The following is a 20,931-nucleotide window of genomic DNA, read 5'->3' as shown; positions in this document are numbered from 1 at the left end:
CTAGCCGGTTCACACGCATAGTCTCACTTTTCCAATGAGTTTTTATTAGCAGGTAAGTCATGATTGATTTAGGATCCCGGGGTGGGGATCACGGGGTACTACATCCCCCTTCACCATCCTGGGAGAAGGACGGAGGACAAAGGAAAGGGAGACGCAGCCAGTTCAGATCTTCCCGGGAAACGTGCCTTCAGTCCGTTGCTCATCCCAGTCTGTGACCTGTGGAAAGACAGTGTTATTCCCTCCACAGTGGGGAAACCGAATGGATGGACTTCTTATCTTCCTCACTTTGCCCATCTGTTTGTTCAACCAATATCCACAGGTACCTGCTGTGTGCCAACCTCTATTCTAGGGGCCGGGGAATCAGCAGTGACCCCAAAAGACAGAAATCACTGTTCTGAACAAGCTGACATGCTGGAAGGACAGTAATGGGCAGGAAAACCCCAGGCCCACTGCAGAGCTGTCGATGGGGAGATCTGTCACTGTATAGAGCTCCAAGGGTGGGCCCTGCTTTGAAAACCTCGAGTCAACACTATGCTGTTTGTCCAAATAGGGGAGATGGAATAGCAGGCAGCTGTGAAAAAAAACGAGGCTGATTTATGTTCTGGCATGAATGGATGGATCTTCAAGATACATAGTCAAGTGCAAAAAAGGTGCCAAACAGAATACACAGTGCAATCCCACCACTGACCACAGGCGATGCTTAGTATAAACAATGATGGAGGCAGGGTGTGGTGACTCGCACCTGTCATCCCAGCACTTTGCGGGGCCGATGTGGGAGGACTGCTTGAGCTCAGGAGTTTGAGACCAACCTGGACAACACAGCAAGACCCCTATCTCTACAAAAAATAAAAAATAAGCCGGGCATGGTGGCTCATGCCTATAATTCCAGCACTTTGGGAGGCAAAGGTGGGAGGATCGCTTGAGTCCAGGAGTTTGAGACCAGCCTGGTGAACGCGGCAAAACCCTGTCTCTACAAAAAATACAAAACTTAGCCAGGCATGGTGGCATGCACCTGTAGTCACAGCTACTAGGGAGGCTGAGGTGGGAGAACTGCTTGAACCCAGGAATTCGAGGCTGCAGTGAGCTATGATGCTACCACAGCACACCGCACTCCAGCCTGAGTGACAGAGCAAGACTGTCTCTTAAAAAAAAAAAAAAAAAAAAAAGGAAAAGGCCCATATAAGGCCTATGTCAAGTTAACACTCCCTGAAAGTAACACTCTACTCTTTGTGGACCTCACAGGCAGTTACAAGCATAAACGTTTTTATATACATACACGCTCACATTTTATGCTATAAGGCAGGGGTCCCTGAGCCCCAACCAGTACCTACCAGGTACTGGTCTGTGGCCTGTTAGGAACTGGGCCCCACAGCTGGAAGTGAGTGGCAGGTGAGCGAGAGAAGCTTCCACTATATTTACAAGCACTCCCTAATGCTCGCATTACTGCCTGAGTTCCACCTCCTGTCAGATCAGCGGCAGCATTAGATGCTCATAGGAGCGCGAGTGTGAACCCTATTGTGAACTACACATGCGAGGGATCTAGGCTGCACGATCCTTATGAGAATCTAATGCCTGATGATCTGTCACTATCTCCCATCACCCCCAGATGGGACCATCTAGTTGCAGGAAAACAAGCTCAGGGCTCCCACTGTTTCTATAGTATGGTGAGTTGTATAATTATTTTATTATATAATGTAATAATAACAGAAATAAAGTGGACAATAAATGTAATATGCTGGACTCATCCTTACACCATCCCCAACCCTGTCTGTGGAAAAACTGTCTTCCATGAAACTCATCCCTGGTGCCAAAAAGGGTGAGGACCACTGGTGCAAGAACAAACAGTGGGTGAAAGCATGGACAACAGAGAGGCTGAATCTGAATCCCTGCTCCATCACTTCCTAGCTGTGTGACTTTGGGCAAGTTACTCAACCTTTCTGGGCCTTAGTTTCCAATTTTGTAAAATGAGGATACTAACAATAGTACCTACCTCATACGGTTGTTTTAGCATGTTGACCTTATGTGATGTAAAGTGCTAACATGGCCGGGCGTGGTGGCTCACGCCTGTAATCCTAGAACTTTGGGAGGCCGAAGCAGGTGCATCACCTGAGGTCAGGAGTTTGACACCAGCCTGGCCAACATGGTGAAACTCTGTCTCTACTAAAAATACAAAAATCAGCTGGGCATGGTGGCAAGCGCCTGTAATCCCAGATACTCAGGAGGCTGAGGCAGGGGAATCGCCTGAACCCGGAAGGCGGAGGTTGCAGTGAGCTGAGATTGCACCACTGCACTCCAGCCTGGGAGACAGAGCAAGACTCTATCTCAAAAAAAAAGGGCTAACAACATAGCTGGCCCATAATAAGTGCCAGCGGTGTGTGCCTACTTTATTTACATACACACACCACACAATAAAAACTCCATCCTTGCAAATTGACTCCTACTACATAGATTGTTGTGCAACTTGCTTTTCCTGTGTCTTAGCATTCTTTCTGTGTGCCAGCATGTAGATCACCACAGTCTCCATAAAGACCATCAAGATAGATGTTTTAACTTGGGTTATTTCCAAATATTCTCCATTACAAAAAACTCTGCAATGGGCATCTTTGTACATGAAGATTTTTGTAGCACCCCTAGATGTGGAATTGCCAAGTTAAAGGGTAATCTTTTTTATTTTGAAAGATTCAGCTGGGTGCGGTAGCTCATGCCTATAATCCCAGCACTTTGGGAGGCTGAGGCAGGCAGACTGCTTTGAGCTCAGGAGTTCGAAACCAGTCTGGGCAACATGGCGAAACCCCATTTCTACAAAAAAATACAAAAATTGGGCCAGGTGTGGTGGCTCATGCCTGTAGTCCCAGCTATTCAGGAGGCTGAGGCTGCAGTGAGCCGAGATCATGTTACTGCACTCCAGTCTGGGCAACAGAGCAAGGCTCAAGAAAGAAAAGAAAGAAAGGAAAGAAAGAGAGAAAGAGTGAGAAAGAGCAAGAGAGAGAGAGCGAGCGAGAGAGAGCGAGAGAGAGAGAGAAAAAGAGAGAGACAGAGAGACAGGCACAGTGGCACATGCCTGTAGTCCAAGCTACTCAGGAGGCTGAGACAGGAGGAACACCTGAGCTCAGGAGTTCGAGTCCAGCCTGGGCAACATCATGAGACTTTGTCTTTAAAAACCTTTTTTTTTTTTTTTTTTTAAACAAAGGGCAGGGGCATAGCAAAGAGCTATTAAATATTGAAGACAGATTTGGTCAGATCAGGGCTGAAAGGACTGTCTTACTGTGTCATTATTTAGAAGTCCACACTGAAGTAGACAGGGGTGAAATGACGTGTCTGGGACTTGTTTTAGAATACTTCAGCAAAGGAAAGAAGAAAAAGAAAAGGGGTAGACGAAGAAACTGTGGATAAATCTTGGTAACTAATCATTTTGGGCGATGGATGTATTTGAGGTCAATGAATTATTCTCTCTACTTTGAAAATGTTCATAATAGGGCCAGGCACAGTGGCTCACACCTGTAATCCCAGCACTCTGGGAGGCCAAGGCAGGTGGATCATGAGGTCAGGAGATTGAGACCATCCTGGCTAACATGGTGAAACCCCGTTTCTATTAAAATACAAACAACTAGCTGGGCATGGTGGTGCACACCTGTAGTCCCAGCTACTTGGGAGGCTGAGGCAGGGGAATCGCTTGAACCCAGGAGGCGGAGGTTGCAGTGAGGCAAGATCGCACCACTGCACTCCAGCCTGGCGACAGAGCAAGATTCTTGTCTTAAAAAAAAAAAGAAAGAAAAGAAAATGTTCCTAATAAAAAAGGACAGGACTGCACAGAATTGTGAGCTACACAGGGATGGGAACCCAGTGTTGAGTGTGTATTTGGAGAGTGCATGAGCGAGCTACATCTAGCAAAGCGCCCTGGTCGCCTCAGCTGAGAGCCCTGACTGGTTGAGAGGCATCAGCAGAAGGAGAAAGGGAGGCAATTCTAGGCGGGAGGAAAGGCACTGAGTCCTGGGACAGCGTGGTGCCCTGTCCTCCCTCTGCCCCTCACAGATGAGCTCCCACCAAGCCACCACACTCACCTCTGCTAAGACCCCACCCCAGCATCCCAAGAGCCCCGGCAGGAGGCACATACCCAGGATGTGGGGCAGAGGGACTGGTACACACGCTGGTACCATTCGCACACAGAGATATCGCCTCCTTTAGCGGTCATTGCCTTCTGACAGCGGTGGAAGTCTGTGAAGAAAGGGGTTCAAGTCAGTCCAGATCAAGAGTTGGAACACTTTTTTTTTTTTTTTTTTTGAAGCAGGGTCTCAAACTGTGACTCAGGCTGGAGTGCAATGGTGCGATCTCAGCTCACTGCAACCTCTACCTCCTCCTGGGTTCAAGTGATTCTCCTGCCTCAGCCTCTTGAGTAGCTGGGATTACAGGCAACTGCCACCATGCCCAGCTAATTTTTGTATTTTTAGTAGAGACAGGGTTTCGACATGTTGGCCAGGCTGGTCTTGATCTCCCCACCTCAGCCTCCCAAAGTGCTAGGATTACAGGTGTGAGCCACTGCACCCAGCAAAATTACATTTATAAAGATGTTTACAGCCACACCATTTGTAAGAACTCCAAAATGGAAATCACACAAGTGTGCAGGCATAGAACAAATTGTAGAACACTGGACAGCAATGAAAATGAGCAAGCTATATGTCACAGCATGTATGGATCTGAGAAGGTATTGAATGAAAAAATCCAAACACAAAAGAATACATACAGTATTTATAAAGTTCACAAAGAGGTGAATCTAAACACAGTGGTAGCCGGGCATGGTGGCTCATGCCTGTAATCCCAGCACTTTGGGAAGCCAAGGCAGGTGGATCACTTGAGGGTAGGAGTTTGAGACCAGCCTGGACAACATGGTGAAGCCCTGTCTCTACTAAAAATACAAAAAATTGGGTGGACGTAGTGGCTCACGCCTGTAATCCCAGCACTTTGGGAGGCCGAGGCAGGCGGATCACGAGGTCAGGAGATCGAGACCACGGTGAAACCCCGTCTCTACTAAAAATACAAAAAATTAGCTGGGCGCAGTGGCGGGCACCTGTAGTCCCAGCTACTCGGGAGGCTGAGGCAGGAGAATGGTGTGAACCCAGAAGGCGGAGCTTGCAGTGAGCCGAGATCACGCCACTGCACTCCAGCCTGGGCAACAGAGCGAGACTCCGTCTCAAAAAAAAAAAAAAAAAAATACAAAAAAATGGCCAGGCACGGTGGCTCACACCTGTAATCTCAGCACTTTGGGAGGCTGAGGCAGGCGGATCATGAGGTCAGGAGATTGAGACCAGCCTGGACAACATGGTGAAACCCCATCTCTACTAAAAACACAAAAAATTAGCCAGGTGTGGTGGCACGCGCCTGTAGTCCCAGCTACTCAGGAGGCTGAGGCAGGAGAATTGCTTAAACCTGGGAGGCGGAGGTTGCAGTGAGCCAAGATTGTACCACTGCACTCCAGCCTGGGCAACAGAGCGAGACTCTGTCTCAAATAAATAAATAAATAAATAAAATTGGCCAGGCATAGTGGCTTACGCCTGTAATCTCAGCACTTTGGGAGGCTGAGGCGGGTGGATCACTTGAGCTCAGGAGTTTGAGACCAGCCTGGCCAAGATGGTAAAACCCTGCCTCTACTAAGAATACAAAAAAAAAAAAAAAAAAAATTAACCGGGCACGGTGGCAGGCGCCTGTAATCCCAGCTACTTGGGAGGTTGAGGCAGAGAACTGCTTGAAGCTGGGAGGCGGAGGTTGCAGTGAGCCGAGATTGCACCACTGCACTCCAACCTGGGCGACAAAGCGAGACTCCGTCTCAAAAAAAAAAAAAAAAAAAAAAAAATTAGCTGGGTGTGGTGGCGAGCGCCTGTAATTCCAGCTACTCAGGAGGCTGAGGCAGGAGAATCACTTGAACTCGGGAGGCAGAGGTTGCAGTGAGCTGAGATCGTGCCATTGCACTCCAACTTGGGCAACAAGAAAGAGACTCCATCAATAACATAACAACATAACATAACATACATAACATATATAAAATAAAATAAAATAATAAACATGGTGGTAAAAAACAAAGATGTGAGGCCGGGCACAGTGGCTCACGCCTGTAATTCCAGCACTTTGGGAGGCTGAGGTGGGTGGATCACCTGAGGTCGGGAGTTCAAGATCAGCCTGATCAACATGGTGAAACCTTGTCTTTACTAAAAAAAAAAAAAAAAAATACAAAAAATTAGCTGGGCATGGTGGTGGGCGCCTGTAATCCCAGCTACTAGTAAGGCTGATACAGGAGAATTGCTTGAACCCAGCAGGCAGAGGAGGTTGCAGTGAGCCGAGATCGTGACATTGCACTCCAGCCTGGGCAACAAAAACAAAAAACTCAGTCTCAAAAACAAAAACAAAAAAACAAACAAAAACAAAGATGTGATCACCTCCAGTTAGTGGGGTCACTTCTCTACTGGGGAGAGCGGGGTGTTGTGTTCCAGACAGGACATAAAGAAGGTGGGGAGGCCAGGCGCGGTGGCTCATGCCTGTAATCCCAGCACTTTGGGAGGCCGAGACGGGCGGATCACGAGGTCAGGAGATTGAGACCATCCTGGTTAACAAGGTGAAACCCCGTCTCTACTAAAAATACAAAAAATTAGCTGGGTGTGGTGGCGGGCGCCTGTAATCCCAGCTACTTGGGGGACTGAGGCAGGAGAATTGCTTGAACCCAGGAGGCGGAGGTTGCAGTGAGCCAAGATCGCACCATTGCACTCCAGCCTGGGCAACAAGAGCAAAACTTCGTCTCAAAAAAAAAAAAAAAAAAGAAGGCAGGGAGATGAGAGTGTGGGCAATGTCTGCTTTTCTATCCAGGTTATGGTTGCACAAGGGGTTCACTTTAGAATTATTCATTTAGCTGTACATGTTTGTTATGTGCTTTCTGTACATGTTACATTACGCACACACATACAGCTTAAAAAAAATCATTGTAGGGGCCAGGCACAGTGGCTCACACCTATAATCCCAACACTTCGGGAAGCTGAGGCAGGAAGATCACATGAAGCCTAGAGTTTGAGACCAGCCTGGGCAACAAACTGAGACCTCTTCTCTACAAAAAAATTAGCCAAGTGCAGTAGTGTGGGCCTGTGGTCCCAGCTACTCGAGAGGCTGAGGTAGGGGGACCTCTTGAGCCCAGGAGGTTGAGGCTGCAGTGAGGTATGATTGCACCACTGCACTCCAGCCTAGGTGACAGAGTGAGGCCCCGTCTCTGGAAAACAAAACAAAACAAAACCATAATAATAATAAAAAATTTAAATTAGTCCCAGCGCAGTGGCTCATGCCTATAATCCCAGCACTTTGGGAAGCCGAGGCAGGCGGATCACATGAGGTCGGGAGTTCGAGACCAGCCTGACCAACATGGAGAAACCCCGGCTCTACTAAAAATACAAAATTAGCCGGGCATGGTGGCACATGCCTGTAATCCCAGCTACTAGGGAGGCTGAGGCAGGAGAATCGCTTGAACCTGGGAGGCAGAGGTTGCAGTGAGCCGAGATCGTGCCATTGCACTCCAGCCTGGGCAACAAGAGTGAAACTCCGTCTCAAAAAAAAAAAAAAAAAAATTTAAATTAAAAAAAAATCATTTCAGGAACTAAAGTTTGTAACCCTAGCCTGGACCTGAACAGCAGGTGATGAGAGGCATGGGCCTTCCAGAGTAAGGATGTTCAGAATAAAAGGGAGGAGGCTGGGGTGGATGGGTCCCCTAGGAAGAGGCAAGCAGTGAGTGACTCGAGGTATGTGGCCAGGGAAAGGTCCTGCTTACCCAGGTAGTTCTGCCAGCAGTTTCTGGTCTGGTTCTGGTTGGGGAAGCGGCTGTCAAAAGGGGCAGTCTTGTAGTTCTTGAGTTTGGTCTCCATGTCTTCCGCCATGGTGCTGAATCCTGGAGGCGAAAGGAGTAGGTGTTGGCAGGGGCCCCAGGGGCCCTGAGCAAGCCAGACCACCCAGGATCAATGGAAGAGGGCAGGCACAGAACAATGGGCTGGCTGCGAACAAGTTCCTGCTTCTCATCATACACAGAGATGAGGGGCAGGGCGAATCCACACATCTGAGTGTGGAGGTGGCGGCAGGGTGGGGTACAACTCCTCAGCAAAATCAAGCCTGGTCCCCAAATAACATGAGCTAACACTCACTGAGTGCTTACTACATGCCAGGCACTGTTCTACACACTTTACTCCTACAGCAACTCTGAAAGGTAGGAACTATTACTATCACCATTGCCCAGACGAGGAAGGAACAGGCTGTCTAAGTGACTTCCTAAGGTTAAATGGTATAAAAATAACTGGTGGGCTGCCTCCGTTGTTGGCATAATCTACACTGCAAAGATTCTTAATCTTTTTGGTGCCACAAACTCCTCAGCAGTCTGATGAATCCCAGAAACCTCTCGCTGAATATGTTTTTTTTTTTCTTTTTTTAAGACAGAGTCTTGCTCTGTCACCCAGGCTGGAGTGCAGTGGTATGATCTAGGCTCACTGCAAACTCCACCTCCCAGATTCAAGCAATTCTGTTGCCTCAGCCTCCCAAATAGCTCAGATTACAGGCACCTGCCACCATGCCCTGCTAATTTTTTTGTATTATAGACGAGGTTTTACCATGTTGGTCAGACTGCTCTCCAACTCCTGACCTCAAATGATCCGCCCAGCTTGGCCTCCCAAAATGTTGAGATTACAGAAGGGAGCCACCAAACCCGGCCTGAATATGTTTAAATGTATTTAAAAATTGCACAGTTTCCATGAGCACATGAAGTGAAAAAAACCTGCACAGCATCACAAAGAAAAGCAGTTCTATCCAGCTGAGGATTCATTAAGGAATACAATTTTCGCCGGGTGCGGTGGCTCACGCCTGTAATCCTAGGACTTTGTGAGGCCAGGGGGGTGGATCACCTGAGGTCAGGAGTTCAAGACCAGCCTGGCCAACATGGTGAAACCCTGGCTCTACCAAAAATACAAAAATTAGCTGGCCGTGGTGGCAGGTGCCTATAATCCCAGCTACTCCGGATGTTGAGGCAAAAGAATCGCTTGAACTCAGGAGGCGGAGGTTGCAGTGAGCCGAGATTGTGCCAGCGCACTCCAACCTGGGCAACAGAGCAAAAACAGTCTCAAAAAAAAAAAAAAAATACAATTTTGAAGTAATCATGAATGAATATAGTATTTTGTGACATTTGCAGTTACAATGTGATATAAGAATATCCGTGATTTCGGGTGGAGCATAGTGGCTCACACCTGTAATCCCAGCACTTTGGAATGCTGAGGTGGGAGGATCACTTGAGCCCAGGAGTTCAAGACCAGCCTGGGCAACATGGTGAAACCCCATCTCATCTCTACAAAAAAATATTAAAATTGGCCGGAAGAGGTGGTTCACGCCTGTAATCCCAGCACTTTGGGAGGCTGAGGTGGGCGGATCACCTGAGGTCAGGAGTTCAAGACCAGCTTGGCCAATATGGTGAAACCCCATCTCTAAAAAAATTAGCTGGGCATGGTGGCGTGCACCTGTAATCCCAGCTACCAGGGAGGCTGGGGCAGGACAATCACTTGAACCCAGGAGGCGGAGGTTGCAGTGAGCCGAGATTGTGCCATTGTACTCCAGCCTTGGCGATACAGCAAGATCTTGTCTCAAAAAAAAAAAAAAAAAAAATTAAAATTAGCCAGGTGTGGTGGCGCGTGCCTGTGGTCCCAGCTACTGAGGCAGGATTGCTTGCACAGGGAAGCAGAGGTTGCAGTGAGCCAAGATTTCTCCACTGCACGCCAGCCTGGGTGACACAGAGACCCTGTCTCAAAAAAGGAGAAAAACAAAAAAAAGGAATGTCTATGATTTTCATTGCTAACAAAATCACAGCTGCTGCTAGTACTACCGAGGTTGTTGCCTCAAAAGGTTAGTAAAAACACAGATGTAATTCCACCCCCCACCCCAATTCAAGTACTAGCATTCCTTGAATTCTGCGGACCCAGGGCTAAAAACCTTTAATATAATGTCTCTGAAGAAGTGACAGTGTTCGTCGGGAACCTGAGAGAAAAGTATCTATATTCCATGGACTCCTAGGAGTCGTGGGGCTATACAGAGACTCGCAGAGCAGTGTCAAATTCAAGCGACGCAAGGTGGTGGTGGGGGTCTGGAGCACTAAAACAGTCTTTCGGTGGGGAAGTGGGGTGTAAAACACCAGCTGCCGGGGCACAGACGCAGTAGGAAGGATGGTTACCGGCGAGATCTCGACCCGGTATCTGAGGATGAGGCTGCATCGGAGATGACGCTGCGGCCCCTCCAACGTCCAAAACGGAGGATGGACTGGACACCCGGGAGCCAGGCTGCGGCCCAGGCAAGCCGCGAGAGGCCACGCCTGTGAATTAGCCATGAAGAGCCCTGGAGGACAAACTCCTGGGCCAAATCCTGGTCGCTGTGTAGGTTCAGCTAGGTCGCTTGGTATCTCTGAGCCTGTTTACTGACAAAAGGGGATAATCGCAGGCCCTATCTCATAGGGCTGGTGAGAGAGTTAAATGAATCAATTAAAGTTGTTTCGGATGTTGCCTGGCATCAAGGAAGAACCGTATCATTGTTAGCTCTTACGATGAACAGAACAACAGGGCCCCGGGGTCCAGGGAGGCCGGACGCCGCCAGCCGGAAGCTTCAACCCGTTCTCGGGGAAGCTGGGGTCCGGCTCCTCAGCCCGCTAGACTGGGGTCCCAGGTTACAGAACCCTCCACACTCACCTAAAGGCACCCCGGATGCAACCTGCAGCTCAATGTGACCCTCAGCAAAGACACCACAGTCGCACAGGAAGCGGAACTACGACCAGCCGGAAGCTGAGAGACATGGGGACTAGGGGAGTCTTCCGAGCAGCTTCAGCTCCCTCCCAGGAGGAGGCCACCGAAGTCATTCAAGCCACGCCTAGCAAGAGTACTACCACTTTCTATTGGGCTAAATGCTTGTTCATCATTGCTTCGGGCCCAATCGTGAGCTTGCGCGGCTGGGGCTCGGGCGCCTGTGGTTACCCGGTCTCATCACCACCGTGTCTTCACTCGGAGAGAGCGTTATAGATCCCGGGGCTGGCTGGAGGGTGGCTGTGGGGAAAAATGTCCCAGCGAAAGTACGTTTATTCATGCAAGAAATATTTATTGAACGCCTTTTCTGTGTCAGGTATTTCTTTTCTTTAAAAATTTTTTTTTCTTTTTTTAAAATTTTTGAGACAGGGTCTTACTCTATGGCCCAGGCTGGAGTGCAGTAGCGCGATCTCGGCTCACTGCAGCCTCCGCCTCCTAGGTTCAAACGATTCTCCCGCCTCATCCTCCCAAGTAGCTGGGCTTACAGGTGCGCACCACTACTCCTGGATATATATATGCATTTGTAGAGATGGGGGTCTTGCTGTGTTACCCAGGCTGCACTCGAACTCCTGGTCTCTAAGCGATCCTCCCGCCTCGGCCTTCCAGAGCGTTAGGATTACCGGCGTGACCCACCGTATCCGGCCATCAGGAACTTTACGGGTTGAGAAAGTGCGCTGCACAAAACACAAAAATCGCTACCCTTATAATATTAAATAATTACAGCGCCAATTGTTAGGGGATTGAAAACAAACCAATCTCTCCCCAGGTGTCACTCTTCACGGTATGAAGAATGCCCAGATTTTACCTCCCTGCTCGTTACCATCTTTTCCCAAACCTCAAAAAGCACAGATTAACAAACACTTGAGTGTCCAAGGGCTCAAGAACCAGTCTTGCATCCCAGGCAGGTGGGGTTAGGAGTTAAAGCTTGGATCTATGAAGGGTCTGGCAGAAAGGATTCCATTTGGGAAAATGGCTAACTCTGTCCTTCTAGCCACAGAGTTGTCCTTGTCTCCGGTCTTTCTCTCACACCCGATAGCTGACCTATCAAGAAATCCTGTTGGTTCTGCCTGTAAATATAACCATAATCTTCCTCTAGCACATTTGGTTTAAGCCATCATCACCTTCAGACTGGGCTATGGCAGTAGCCCACTCTCTGGTCTCCTGGCTTCCAGCTGCCCTCTGCAATATGTCCACCCAGCCAGAGGAACACTGGTCTGACTTTTAGTCTAAAGCCAATGTCCTTATAAATGATCTACACAATTTGGCCCTTTTCTTTCTTTCTTTCTTTTTTTGTTTTAACTGAGTCTCACTCTGTTGCCCAGGCTGGAGTGCAGTGGCACGATCTTGGCTCACTGCAACCTCCGCCTACTGGGTTCAAGTGATTCTCCTGCCTCAGCCTCCCGAGTAGGTGCGATTACAAGCGCACGCCACCACTCCCAGCTAATTTTTGTATTTTTGGTAGAGCGGGGATTTCACCATGTTGGTCAGGTTGGTATTGAACTCCTGACCTCAGGTGATCTGCCCACCTCAGCCTCCCAAAATGCTGGGATTACAGGCGTGAGCTACCCTACCTGGCTAATTTGGCTTTTTTTTTTTTTTTTTTTTTTTTGGACAGAGTTTTGCTCCTGTTGCCCAGGCTGGAGTGCAGTGGTGCGATCTGGGCTCACTGCAACCTCCACCTCCTGGGCTAGAGCGATTCTTCTGCCTTAGCCTCCTGAGTAGCTGGGATTACAGGCTTGCATGTATTTTTAGTAGAGATGTGGTTTCTCCATGTTGGTCAGGCTGGTCTTGAACTTTTGACCTCAGGTGATCTGCCCGACTTGGCCTTCCAAAGTGATGGGATTGCAGGCGTGAGCCACCGCGCCCGGCTATATCTGTTCTTTTAAATTATGTTTACCTCTTTTTGCCTCCCTCAATAGAAAAGAATCATCATAAAGGAAGAATTTTTGTCTGCCTTTTTCATTCACCATTGTATCTAAAGCAGTGCCTGGCACACAGGAAGTGGTCTGTAAATATTTGCTGAATGCAAGAATTTCTTGTGGAAATGAAGGAAGCATCTGGGGACTAGGAGAGGGAGCTATGAAAGAGAACTGCTTTCCTTCCTCCCCAATCTGGCTTCTAAAGCTTCTCACATACCATCTGAGGTGAAGTATCCAGACGGAATTGGGTCAGGGACCTCTTCTTACACATTCTGTGTCCATCAACATTGTGATTATTTGTGGAATTACCTGTTTACATGCATGTATTCATCCTCTGCAATGAGATCTTCCTAAAATCCAAATCCCTTTTCCCACTTAAAACCCCTTGATGGGGGCAAGGCATGGTGGCTCACTCCTATAATCCCAGCACTTTGGGAGGCCAAGGCAGGTGGATCACCTGAGGTCAGGAGTTCAAGACCAGCCTGACCAACATGGTGAAACCCCATCTTTACTAAAAATACAAAAATCAGCTGTGCGTGGTGGTGCGCACCCGTAATCCCAGCTACTCAGGAGGCTGAGGCAGGAGAATTGCTTGAACCTGGGAGTTGGAGGTTGCAGTGAGCTGAAATTGCATCACTGCACTCCAGCCAGAGTGACAGAGCGAGACTCCATCTCAAAAAACAAACAAAACCCTCGATGGCTCCCCAGGAGCCCTGGAGACAAAGTCCAGGCTCCTCACCACGGCCCGCAGATCCTTTATGAATTGGTCCCTGTTGCTGCTGTAGCCACGTTTATTTTTAATTTTTTAAATAGAGATGGGGGTCTCCCCTATGTTGCTCAGGCTGGTCTGAAACTCCTGGCCTCAAGCCATCCTCCTGCCTCAGCCTTCCAAAGTGCTGAGATTACAGGTGTGAGCCACTGTGCCTGGCCCACATTGATAGTTTTGAGCAGTGGTATGAGATCGTCCACCTCTGGGCCTTTGATCTTGTTGTTCCTTCTGCCTGTAACATTCTTTGCCTACCTGACTTCTCAAATCAGCTGTCTCCTCCTCCAGGGAGTCTCCCCTGACCCTTCTCCTGGGGTAGATCAGGTCTCTCCTTTTGGCCTCGCTCAATCCCCTGGAGTCTTCTCATCCCAGCTCAAAACACTCTGGTGATGGGTCTGTCTTCCCACTGGACTGTGAGCTCCTTGAGGGGAGGGTCCAGGGCTGTCTTGGTCCCTGCTGTATCCCCAGCATCGCTCACAGGACGACCAGACAGCAGGCTCTCTTTAGGAGCTCAGTGGCTCTCAGAATGGCATAGGCTCTCTTTACAGTGTAGGTCTGAGTCCTGTATCCTCCAGCTTGGAGTGGGGAAAGAGTGAGTGGAGTTGGGGTGCAAGCACTAGTTTTAATTCTTTGACGATCCCTTGCACTGGGAGGACACACAGCACAGTAAGCCCTTTTCAGGGTCTGAGTCTTCTCTTCAAGGGGACACAGCAGATATACTCTCATGATTGGGTCTGATTCCTTTACAAATCCCGACACAGGGCAGGGACACAGTAGGCCCTATGGGCTTTGGGTTTAGTTTCTTTGCCTCTCTCATCACAGGGCGGGCACATGGCATGCTCCCTGAGTCTGGGTCTCCTTTGATCATTGCCCAGCACTGGAGGTGGGTGGTTCCTCGTCCCAAAACTAACCACCGAGGAGGGAGGTCCGCGAAGACTGCGGAGGGAGTGAAGGCGGAGTCGAGAGGCGGGACCTAAGGGGGCGGGACCCGGGAAACTCACAACGAGGGGCGGGGCTTAGGGACCTGGGAGCTTAAGGGACTTGGGGCTGGTGGCCGGCACTTCAGGGTCTTCTGGGAGGAGAGGACTAAGACACTGCAGGCTTTTAGCGAGCAAGGATCCAGGCCTCTGGATCATGTGAGAGGAAAGAGATGAAGGCCCAGACGCCTGGGTCTCCGAGATGGGGAGGCCAAATTCCAACATGTGGAGCTGCACACTTAGGCTCCCTAGCTGGTGTAGTCAGTATCAGCGGGAAGAATGCAGCAGAGGAGCACGCGCGAAGAGGTTTGACCGGGACTTTTTATTGTGTCTCTGCTCCCCGTCCGCCTCCCGCACAGTCCGGATAGGCTAGGCTGGGCACGCGGCCCCCGAAGCGGTACGTGTACTTTCGCCCCCCGCTCTTGCGCACGATGTCGCGGCGATAGTAGTAGCGAAGGCCCCGGCTCAGCTTCTCGTAATTCATGCCCGGCTTTCTCTTGCGCTCGCCCCACAGCCGAGCCACCTAGGACAGAGGCCCGCTCGGTCGGAGTGGGAAGGGGCGGGGCTTGGCGATAGTGGGGCGGGCCGGGCCTGGGGGCGGTGTGCAGTGCAGACCTGGGCGAGGCCTCGCAGAGCCCGGTGGAGACTGGGTTGGTTGAGGCAGGAGTCCAGGGGGGAGATTGGGTTTGAGAAGGGTTGGGCGGGGCCTCGAGTGGGCCGGTGAGGGGCGGGGCCGAGGGCTAAGCGATTGAACCTAGCCCTTGGGCGGGGCTAAATTGAACTAGAAGAGAAGGGGCAGGATTTGGCTGGGCAGGGGAGCTGCCCCACCTCTTTGGGGTCGCACAGCTGGAACTCGCGGCTGTTGCCAGTCCAACGGATGCAGCTGCTACGCGCCCCGTCGTGGAGCAGCTCCAGGAGGAACTGCCACAGCTGAATGGGACCTGCGGGATGAAGGGAGGGGCACACTCAGTCTTCCCGGCCCTAGATCACACTACTTCAATGATCTAGAGGTCCGGGTCCTCCCAACTCGGGACCCAGGAATCCGGATCCCCCCCTTGTCTGAGATCCACGAGTTCAGATCCCTCCATATAGGGGACCCAAAAGTCAGCCTTGGAGACTGAAGCGTCCAGGGCCCCAGTCTCAGAGATTTAGGAGTTTGGCCTCCCTATCTCGGAGACCCAGGAATCTGGGCGTTCATCGCTTTCGTTTTATATAACCCAGGAGCCTGGGTCCTCATCCCGTTGGTCCCTATAAGACTACCGGTGTCTTAGCCCTCTCCTCCCCAAGGACCTGGAGTGCGGGCCACCGGCCCCTGCTTCTTGGAGCCCCTGGTCCCTAAGCCCCGCCCCCTCACTGTCAGTCTCCCGGGCCCCGCCCCCTTTGGTGCCTGGGTCCCGGCTCAAGACTCCAGCTTCGCCCTCCCCGCAGTCTTTGCGGCCCTCTCACCTCGGTGGTTAGTTTTGGGGCATCGAGCCAAACTGGCACGGTCCGACTGCGGACTCGGTTCGGAGGAAACGGTGAGAGCTGAGCTCTGGTACCCCTTCAAAGAGGTGGTGCCATCCGCACGCAGCCCCGGGTTCCAGGAGGTGGTACAGTCCGGGCCCGCGGGCCCGCCCCACGAAATGGTACAGTCCGTGCGCGGCTTCCCGCCCAGGCCACTGCCCCAGTAGGTGACGCCGTCGGGGCCCACAGAACAGTCCCAGCTGGTGTTGCTCCCGGCGGCCTGGGCGCGCGACCACGAGGTGGCCCCTCCCGCCACGGGGACGCAGTTCTGGCCCGCGGCGCCTTCGGAGCCGGCGGCGGGGATGGGGCCCGGGCCGGGAGGGGCGGGGCCCAGGGTCTGCGAGGCGCCGCTCCAAGAGTCCCAGGCTGTGCACGCCACGTCTGTCCAGTCCCCCGACCACGGAAGAGCCTGAGGGTCGGGCTCTGTGAGGAGTAACGGATCCCGAGTGAGGGGAGCCCAGGTGCCCCCTCAAAAACTCTAGGGTCTAAGCTCTCAGCCCTGGCACTTGGGGCCCCGCTGTCCCGGATCCAGGTCATGCCACCTTGAGGGCGCAGGTGTTCTCAGTCCTCAAAGATCAGAGAGTCTACATCTCCAGCCCCGGTGCCTCGGGACCCCAGTCCCCACCTCCCACCGCCTCTCCCCACACTCACCCGCTCCCCATGGAACTTCTGGGTGCAGTAACGCGGAGCCCCAGTCCAGCTGTGGGAAGCTTGGCAGGGATGAGCTTGTACCTGAGTTTAGGGAAGAGTGTGAGCAATGAAAGAGACCCCTCAACTACCCACTCTCTAGTCTCTACTTGTCAGGGACTGGGAGTTATGGCCCCCCAGCCCCTATTTCAGCACCCCGCGCCCCCTTTTCCTTCACCCTCAGGGGGTCAAGCACGCGGCCCCTCCCCACCCAGTCCCAGGAGCCTAGGCACGCCCCCCTCCTCCCTTTGCCCTAGGATCCCAGCCTCCCCGCTTCTTTTCCAGCACTTAGGGGTCCCAGCCCGCAGCCACCTTTCCAGCATGTCTCTGCTGTCGCTGTCGGCGTGTCCCCTTGGAGTGCCAGATCAGGGAAATAGAAGCCTAATTTGGCTCCTTCTGCAGGCGATAAGGGGTTAGGGTCAGCAGAGGCCCCACCTGGACACCCTCCCCACACACGTTGTGGCAGCCTCGGCAGCCTACCAAGTCCTGCCAGCTTGTTCCCTGGAGGCACTTCCTGTGGGGATGCCTCATCCCAGTTCCACAGGTCCATGGATGCGATGAAGGCCTCTGAATGTTCTGGGTCGGGAAAAGTCCAGATGGCAATGGGTGAGCTGGTGACACTTGGAGGCCCTGGAGTCTGGGCCCCAGCCCTAGCTTCCCTCAGAGCCAGGAGTCCAGGCCTCCGCTCCCTCCTTCCCCAGGAGCCTAAAGTCTTGGTCCTGGGAGTGAGGGACCCCAGCTCTCTTCCTCTCTCAGACCCAGGAGTCCAGGCCCCCGGCTTCTTGGGAGTCTAGTCCCCCAGGTCCTTCCTAACCCAGACACCCAGGCATCTAGTCCTCAGTTCATGGCTCACCTCTGGCGGGTTCCTCTGCCCCCAGCCGGGGGTCTCAGCCCCATTTCATACCACGCACCCCCTCCCCCAAGGGCTTGGGCAAGGGGGAATTTTCCGAGACGTCAGAACAGGGGTCGCAGCCAGGCTCAAGTTGCAGGGGCAGGGGCGGGGCCGAGCCTCGACCCCAGCCTCGGGGATAGGTGCTGGCCTCTGGGGCTGCCCTGCTGCAGGGGTGGCGTGGGCTTGGAGCGAGGCTTGGGGAACAGCGGGCTGGGTGAGGGCAGGGCGGAGGCTGGGAGAAGTTTACGGGGTGATGGGGGCAGGGCGGGGGGCTTGGTGAACAGGCTGTCTGCCTCAGGGTCTTGATCCTGCGACATGGGGGGAGTGAGGGGAGAGGGTCTGGGGTCAGCTGGGCTAAGCTGGGCTTATCTGCAACAGGAAGAGGGATTTCCGGCCAGATTCCCCCACCCGCCCCCAGCGTCAGCTGACGTCACAATCGGCAGAGTAACTGCGGGGGCGTGGAGCTGGAGTGAAGGCCGACCCAATCCCCCACCAGGCCCAGTAGGGAGGGCGTCCTGGGGCTGCTTCCCAGGAGTGCCAATCATAACAATATTGACATCGACAATTTCAACAATAACAATAGTAGCAATAACAGCCAACATTAAATGAGGGCTCATTCTGTGAAACCAACTGTGCCATACCCCTTCATTGAATCCTCCTATGAGGCAGGTACAATACATACTCTCATTTGATGAAGGGGGAAGGTAAGGCAGGCATCCTCCCACTGCTGTCCTTCTCCAGACCCCATGCCCTTCCGCGCTGTAATAGTTTAGGACAATTGGGGAAATTGGAGTATGAACTGAATATGAAATATCATAGAATTATTTTCTTAGATTTGATAATGGTATTCAGGATGAAAGATATCATTTAGGAAATGAACTCAGAGATGAAATGTTATAATATCTGTAACTTGTGGTTGGGTGCGGTGACTCACACCTGTAATCCCAGCACTTTGGGAGGCTGAGGCAGGTGGATCATCTGAGGTCAGGAGTTCTAGATCAGCCTGTCCAACATGGTGAAACCCCGTCTCTACTAAAAATACAAAAAATTAGCCGGGCGTGGTGGCGGGTGGTTGTAATCCCAGCTACTTGGGAGGCTGAGGCAGGAGAATTGCTTGAACCCGGGAGATGGAGGTTGCAGTGAGCCAAGATTATGCCATTGCACTCCAGCCTGGGGAACAAGAGCGAAACTTCATCTCAAAAAAAGAAACAAAAAAAAAGTCTGTAACTTGCTCAAATAATTCAGCAAAAAACAACAACAAAAAAACGCAGCTATACATGTAACATATACATACATACATGAAATATTTAGGACATACCTAAACTGTAAAATTGTTCATGTAAAATTCAATAACTGGGTGTCCTATATACATATAAAATATTTTTTTGAGATGGAGTCTCGCTCTGTCGCCCAGGCTGGAGTACAGTGGTGCGATCTCAGCTCACTGCAACCTCTGCCTCCCGGGTTCAAGCAATTCTGGTGCCTCAGCCTTCCAAGTAGCTGGGATTACAGGCGTGAGCCACCATGCCTAGGCTAATTTTTGCATTTTTAGTAGAGATGGGGTTTTGCCATGTTGGCCAGGCTGGTCTTGAACTCCTGACCTCAAGTGATCCACCTGCCTTAGCCTTAGTGCTGGAATTAGAAGCATGAGCCACCACCGTGCCCAGCCCATCCTGCTGTATTTTAATAAGTATGTAATATTTACCATTAAAAATAACTTTTGCATATAGGCATCTTCCAATCCCCAACTCAGCCTCTTGATCATTAACTACTTGCCGTTCTGGAGAGCGGGTGGCACTGCTCCTCCTTCCATTTTACAGAAAGTAAACCGGGCTCCTTGAGGGAGTTTATCAGGATCCCATGGGGTGGGAGTGGGACTGGGATTGGAATCAGTGTGGGTGAGCCACAGAGCCCTGGAGCATCACTGGTCCCTCTATCCATCCAGCGCGGGGGCCTGAAGGAAGTCCTGGCTTCCCGTCCTTGAAGCTGGCCTCTTGTCTGTCTCTCCATGTCTCTCTGCCTTCTTTCTTCAGGTTGGCATCTCTAAAGCTGGGTCTCTGTTGCCACAGGCCTGACTCCAGTGAGACTTTGTCACCTAGTCTCTTCTGACATCTCTGTCCCTCCCCATCTGTCTTTGAGTGTTCCTATCTCATCTCCTTGTCTGTCTCCATCTGTCTCTTGGTTTTCTTCCTGTCTCCCTTTCCACTGCACAGTCTCTGATGGTTCTCATCTCTGCCTCTGAGCCTCCTGCTCACAGCGCCATCTCTACCTCTGCTTGCCACATTCTGTGTGTGTCTCTTCTTGTTCTCAGGAAGACTTGTGCGCATTAAAAAAAAGATAAACATTTAGGGGGTACAAGTGCAGATTCCTTACTGGATATATGTCATGGTGAGGCCTGGGCCTTTAGTGCACCCGAATAGTGAGCAATGTACCCAACTGGTAACTGTTCAGCTTACCCCACGCTCCCACCTTTTGGAGTCTGCAGTGCCTGTTACCCCACTCTGCATGTCCACCTGTACCTACTGTTCTGCTCCCACTCGGAAGTGAGAATCACATGCATTTGCAAGTGTCCTTTCTGGAGCCATCCTCTCTTCCCATCTCCTCCCGTGCCCCTATGCTTGCTGTCAGTACAAGGGGGGTCAGGGGTAGAAAAGACTAGTGATGGGGGGAAGGGGCTTTGAGGATCCTGGGGCTGGGTGGTCTGGCCCAGGTGGCAGGGGGCTAAAGGGCACTTCCTGCCAGGGAGGGAGGCTCTCACCCTCTGACCAGACTGGAAAATGTGACGTCAAGAGAGGGGGCAGTAAGGCGGGGAAGACAGGAACAGGAGAAATTCGACACCTCTCCTGGGGGACCTCGGTCCCTGAGAGGCCTTGGTATTGTCCATCCCCTGACTTATGCCCCACAAAATCCTGCCCAACCTGCTCCCTCCTAATGGAGGGTTCTGATGGTTGTGTCCCTGGGAGACCCTCCACTCCTCCCCATAATCAAACCCTGCCATCTCCCTCCTCTGGCCCGGTCCCTGCCCCAGCCTTCTTCCGGACTTCCAGCCACAGTGGTGGTCGCAGGGCATTTTTGTTTGTTTTTGAGACAGAATCTCACTCTGTCACTAAGGCTGGAGTGCAGTGGCGCGATCTCAGCTCACTGCAACCTCCTTTTACCAGGTTCAAGCGATTCTCCTGCCTCAGCCCTCCCAAGTAGCTGGGACTACATGTGCCCGCCACCACACCCAACTGATTTTTGTATTTTTCAGTAGGGTCAGGGTTTCACTATGTTGGCCAGGCTGGTCTCAAACTCGTGACCTCAAGTGATCCACCTGCCTCCCAAAGTGCTGGGATTACAG

The 20,931-nt window shown here is 51.6% G+C and overlaps 2 protein-coding genes across 3 annotated transcripts; both read right to left on the bottom strand.

Moving 5' to 3' along the window:
- Positions 1-23: 23 nt before the first annotated feature.
- On the bottom strand, positions 24-11,421 carry LOC129019511 (cytochrome c oxidase subunit 6B1). Its single transcript, XM_054462173.2, has 5 exons — positions 11,343-11,421; positions 10,737-11,087; positions 7,799-7,915; positions 4,115-4,215; positions 24-216 (listed from the first exon to the last, which is right to left on the bottom strand). Exons 3-5 carry the CDS (start codon positions 7,902-7,904, stop codon positions 163-165), a joined length of 261 nt encoding a protein of 86 aa, XP_054318148.1. The 5' UTR covers positions 7,905-7,915; positions 10,737-11,087; positions 11,343-11,421; the 3' UTR covers positions 24-162.
- A 3,391-nt stretch (positions 11,422-14,812) lies between these two features.
- On the bottom strand, positions 14,813-18,177 carry ETV2 (ETS variant transcription factor 2). 2 transcript variants are annotated; one of them, XM_054462168.2, is made up of 7 exons: positions 17,553-18,156; positions 17,180-17,275; positions 17,012-17,095; positions 16,664-16,744; positions 15,956-16,435; positions 15,338-15,450; positions 14,813-15,032 (listed from the first exon to the last, which is right to left on the bottom strand). In XM_054462168.2, the coding sequence occupies exons 2-7, from the start codon at positions 17,247-17,249 to the stop codon at positions 14,832-14,834; spliced, it is 1,029 nt and encodes a 342-aa protein (XP_054318143.2). In that variant the 5' UTR covers positions 17,250-17,275; positions 17,553-18,156; the 3' UTR covers positions 14,813-14,831. The 2 variants fall into 2 exon arrangements, with proteins under 2 accessions (XP_054318143.2, XP_054318142.2); XM_054462167.2 differs by having other exon boundaries at positions 17,012-17,275; positions 17,553-18,177.
- Positions 18,178-20,931: the final 2,754 nt, after the last annotated feature.

This window comes from Pongo pygmaeus, chromosome 20 (assembly GCF_028885625.2).
Source record: "Pongo pygmaeus isolate AG05252 chromosome 20, NHGRI_mPonPyg2-v2.0_pri, whole genome shotgun sequence".
In the NCBI taxonomy this organism is placed as follows: Eukaryota; Metazoa; Chordata; class Mammalia; order Primates; family Hominidae; genus Pongo; species Pongo pygmaeus.
This window is presented reverse-complemented; position numbering and strand designations above follow the sequence as displayed.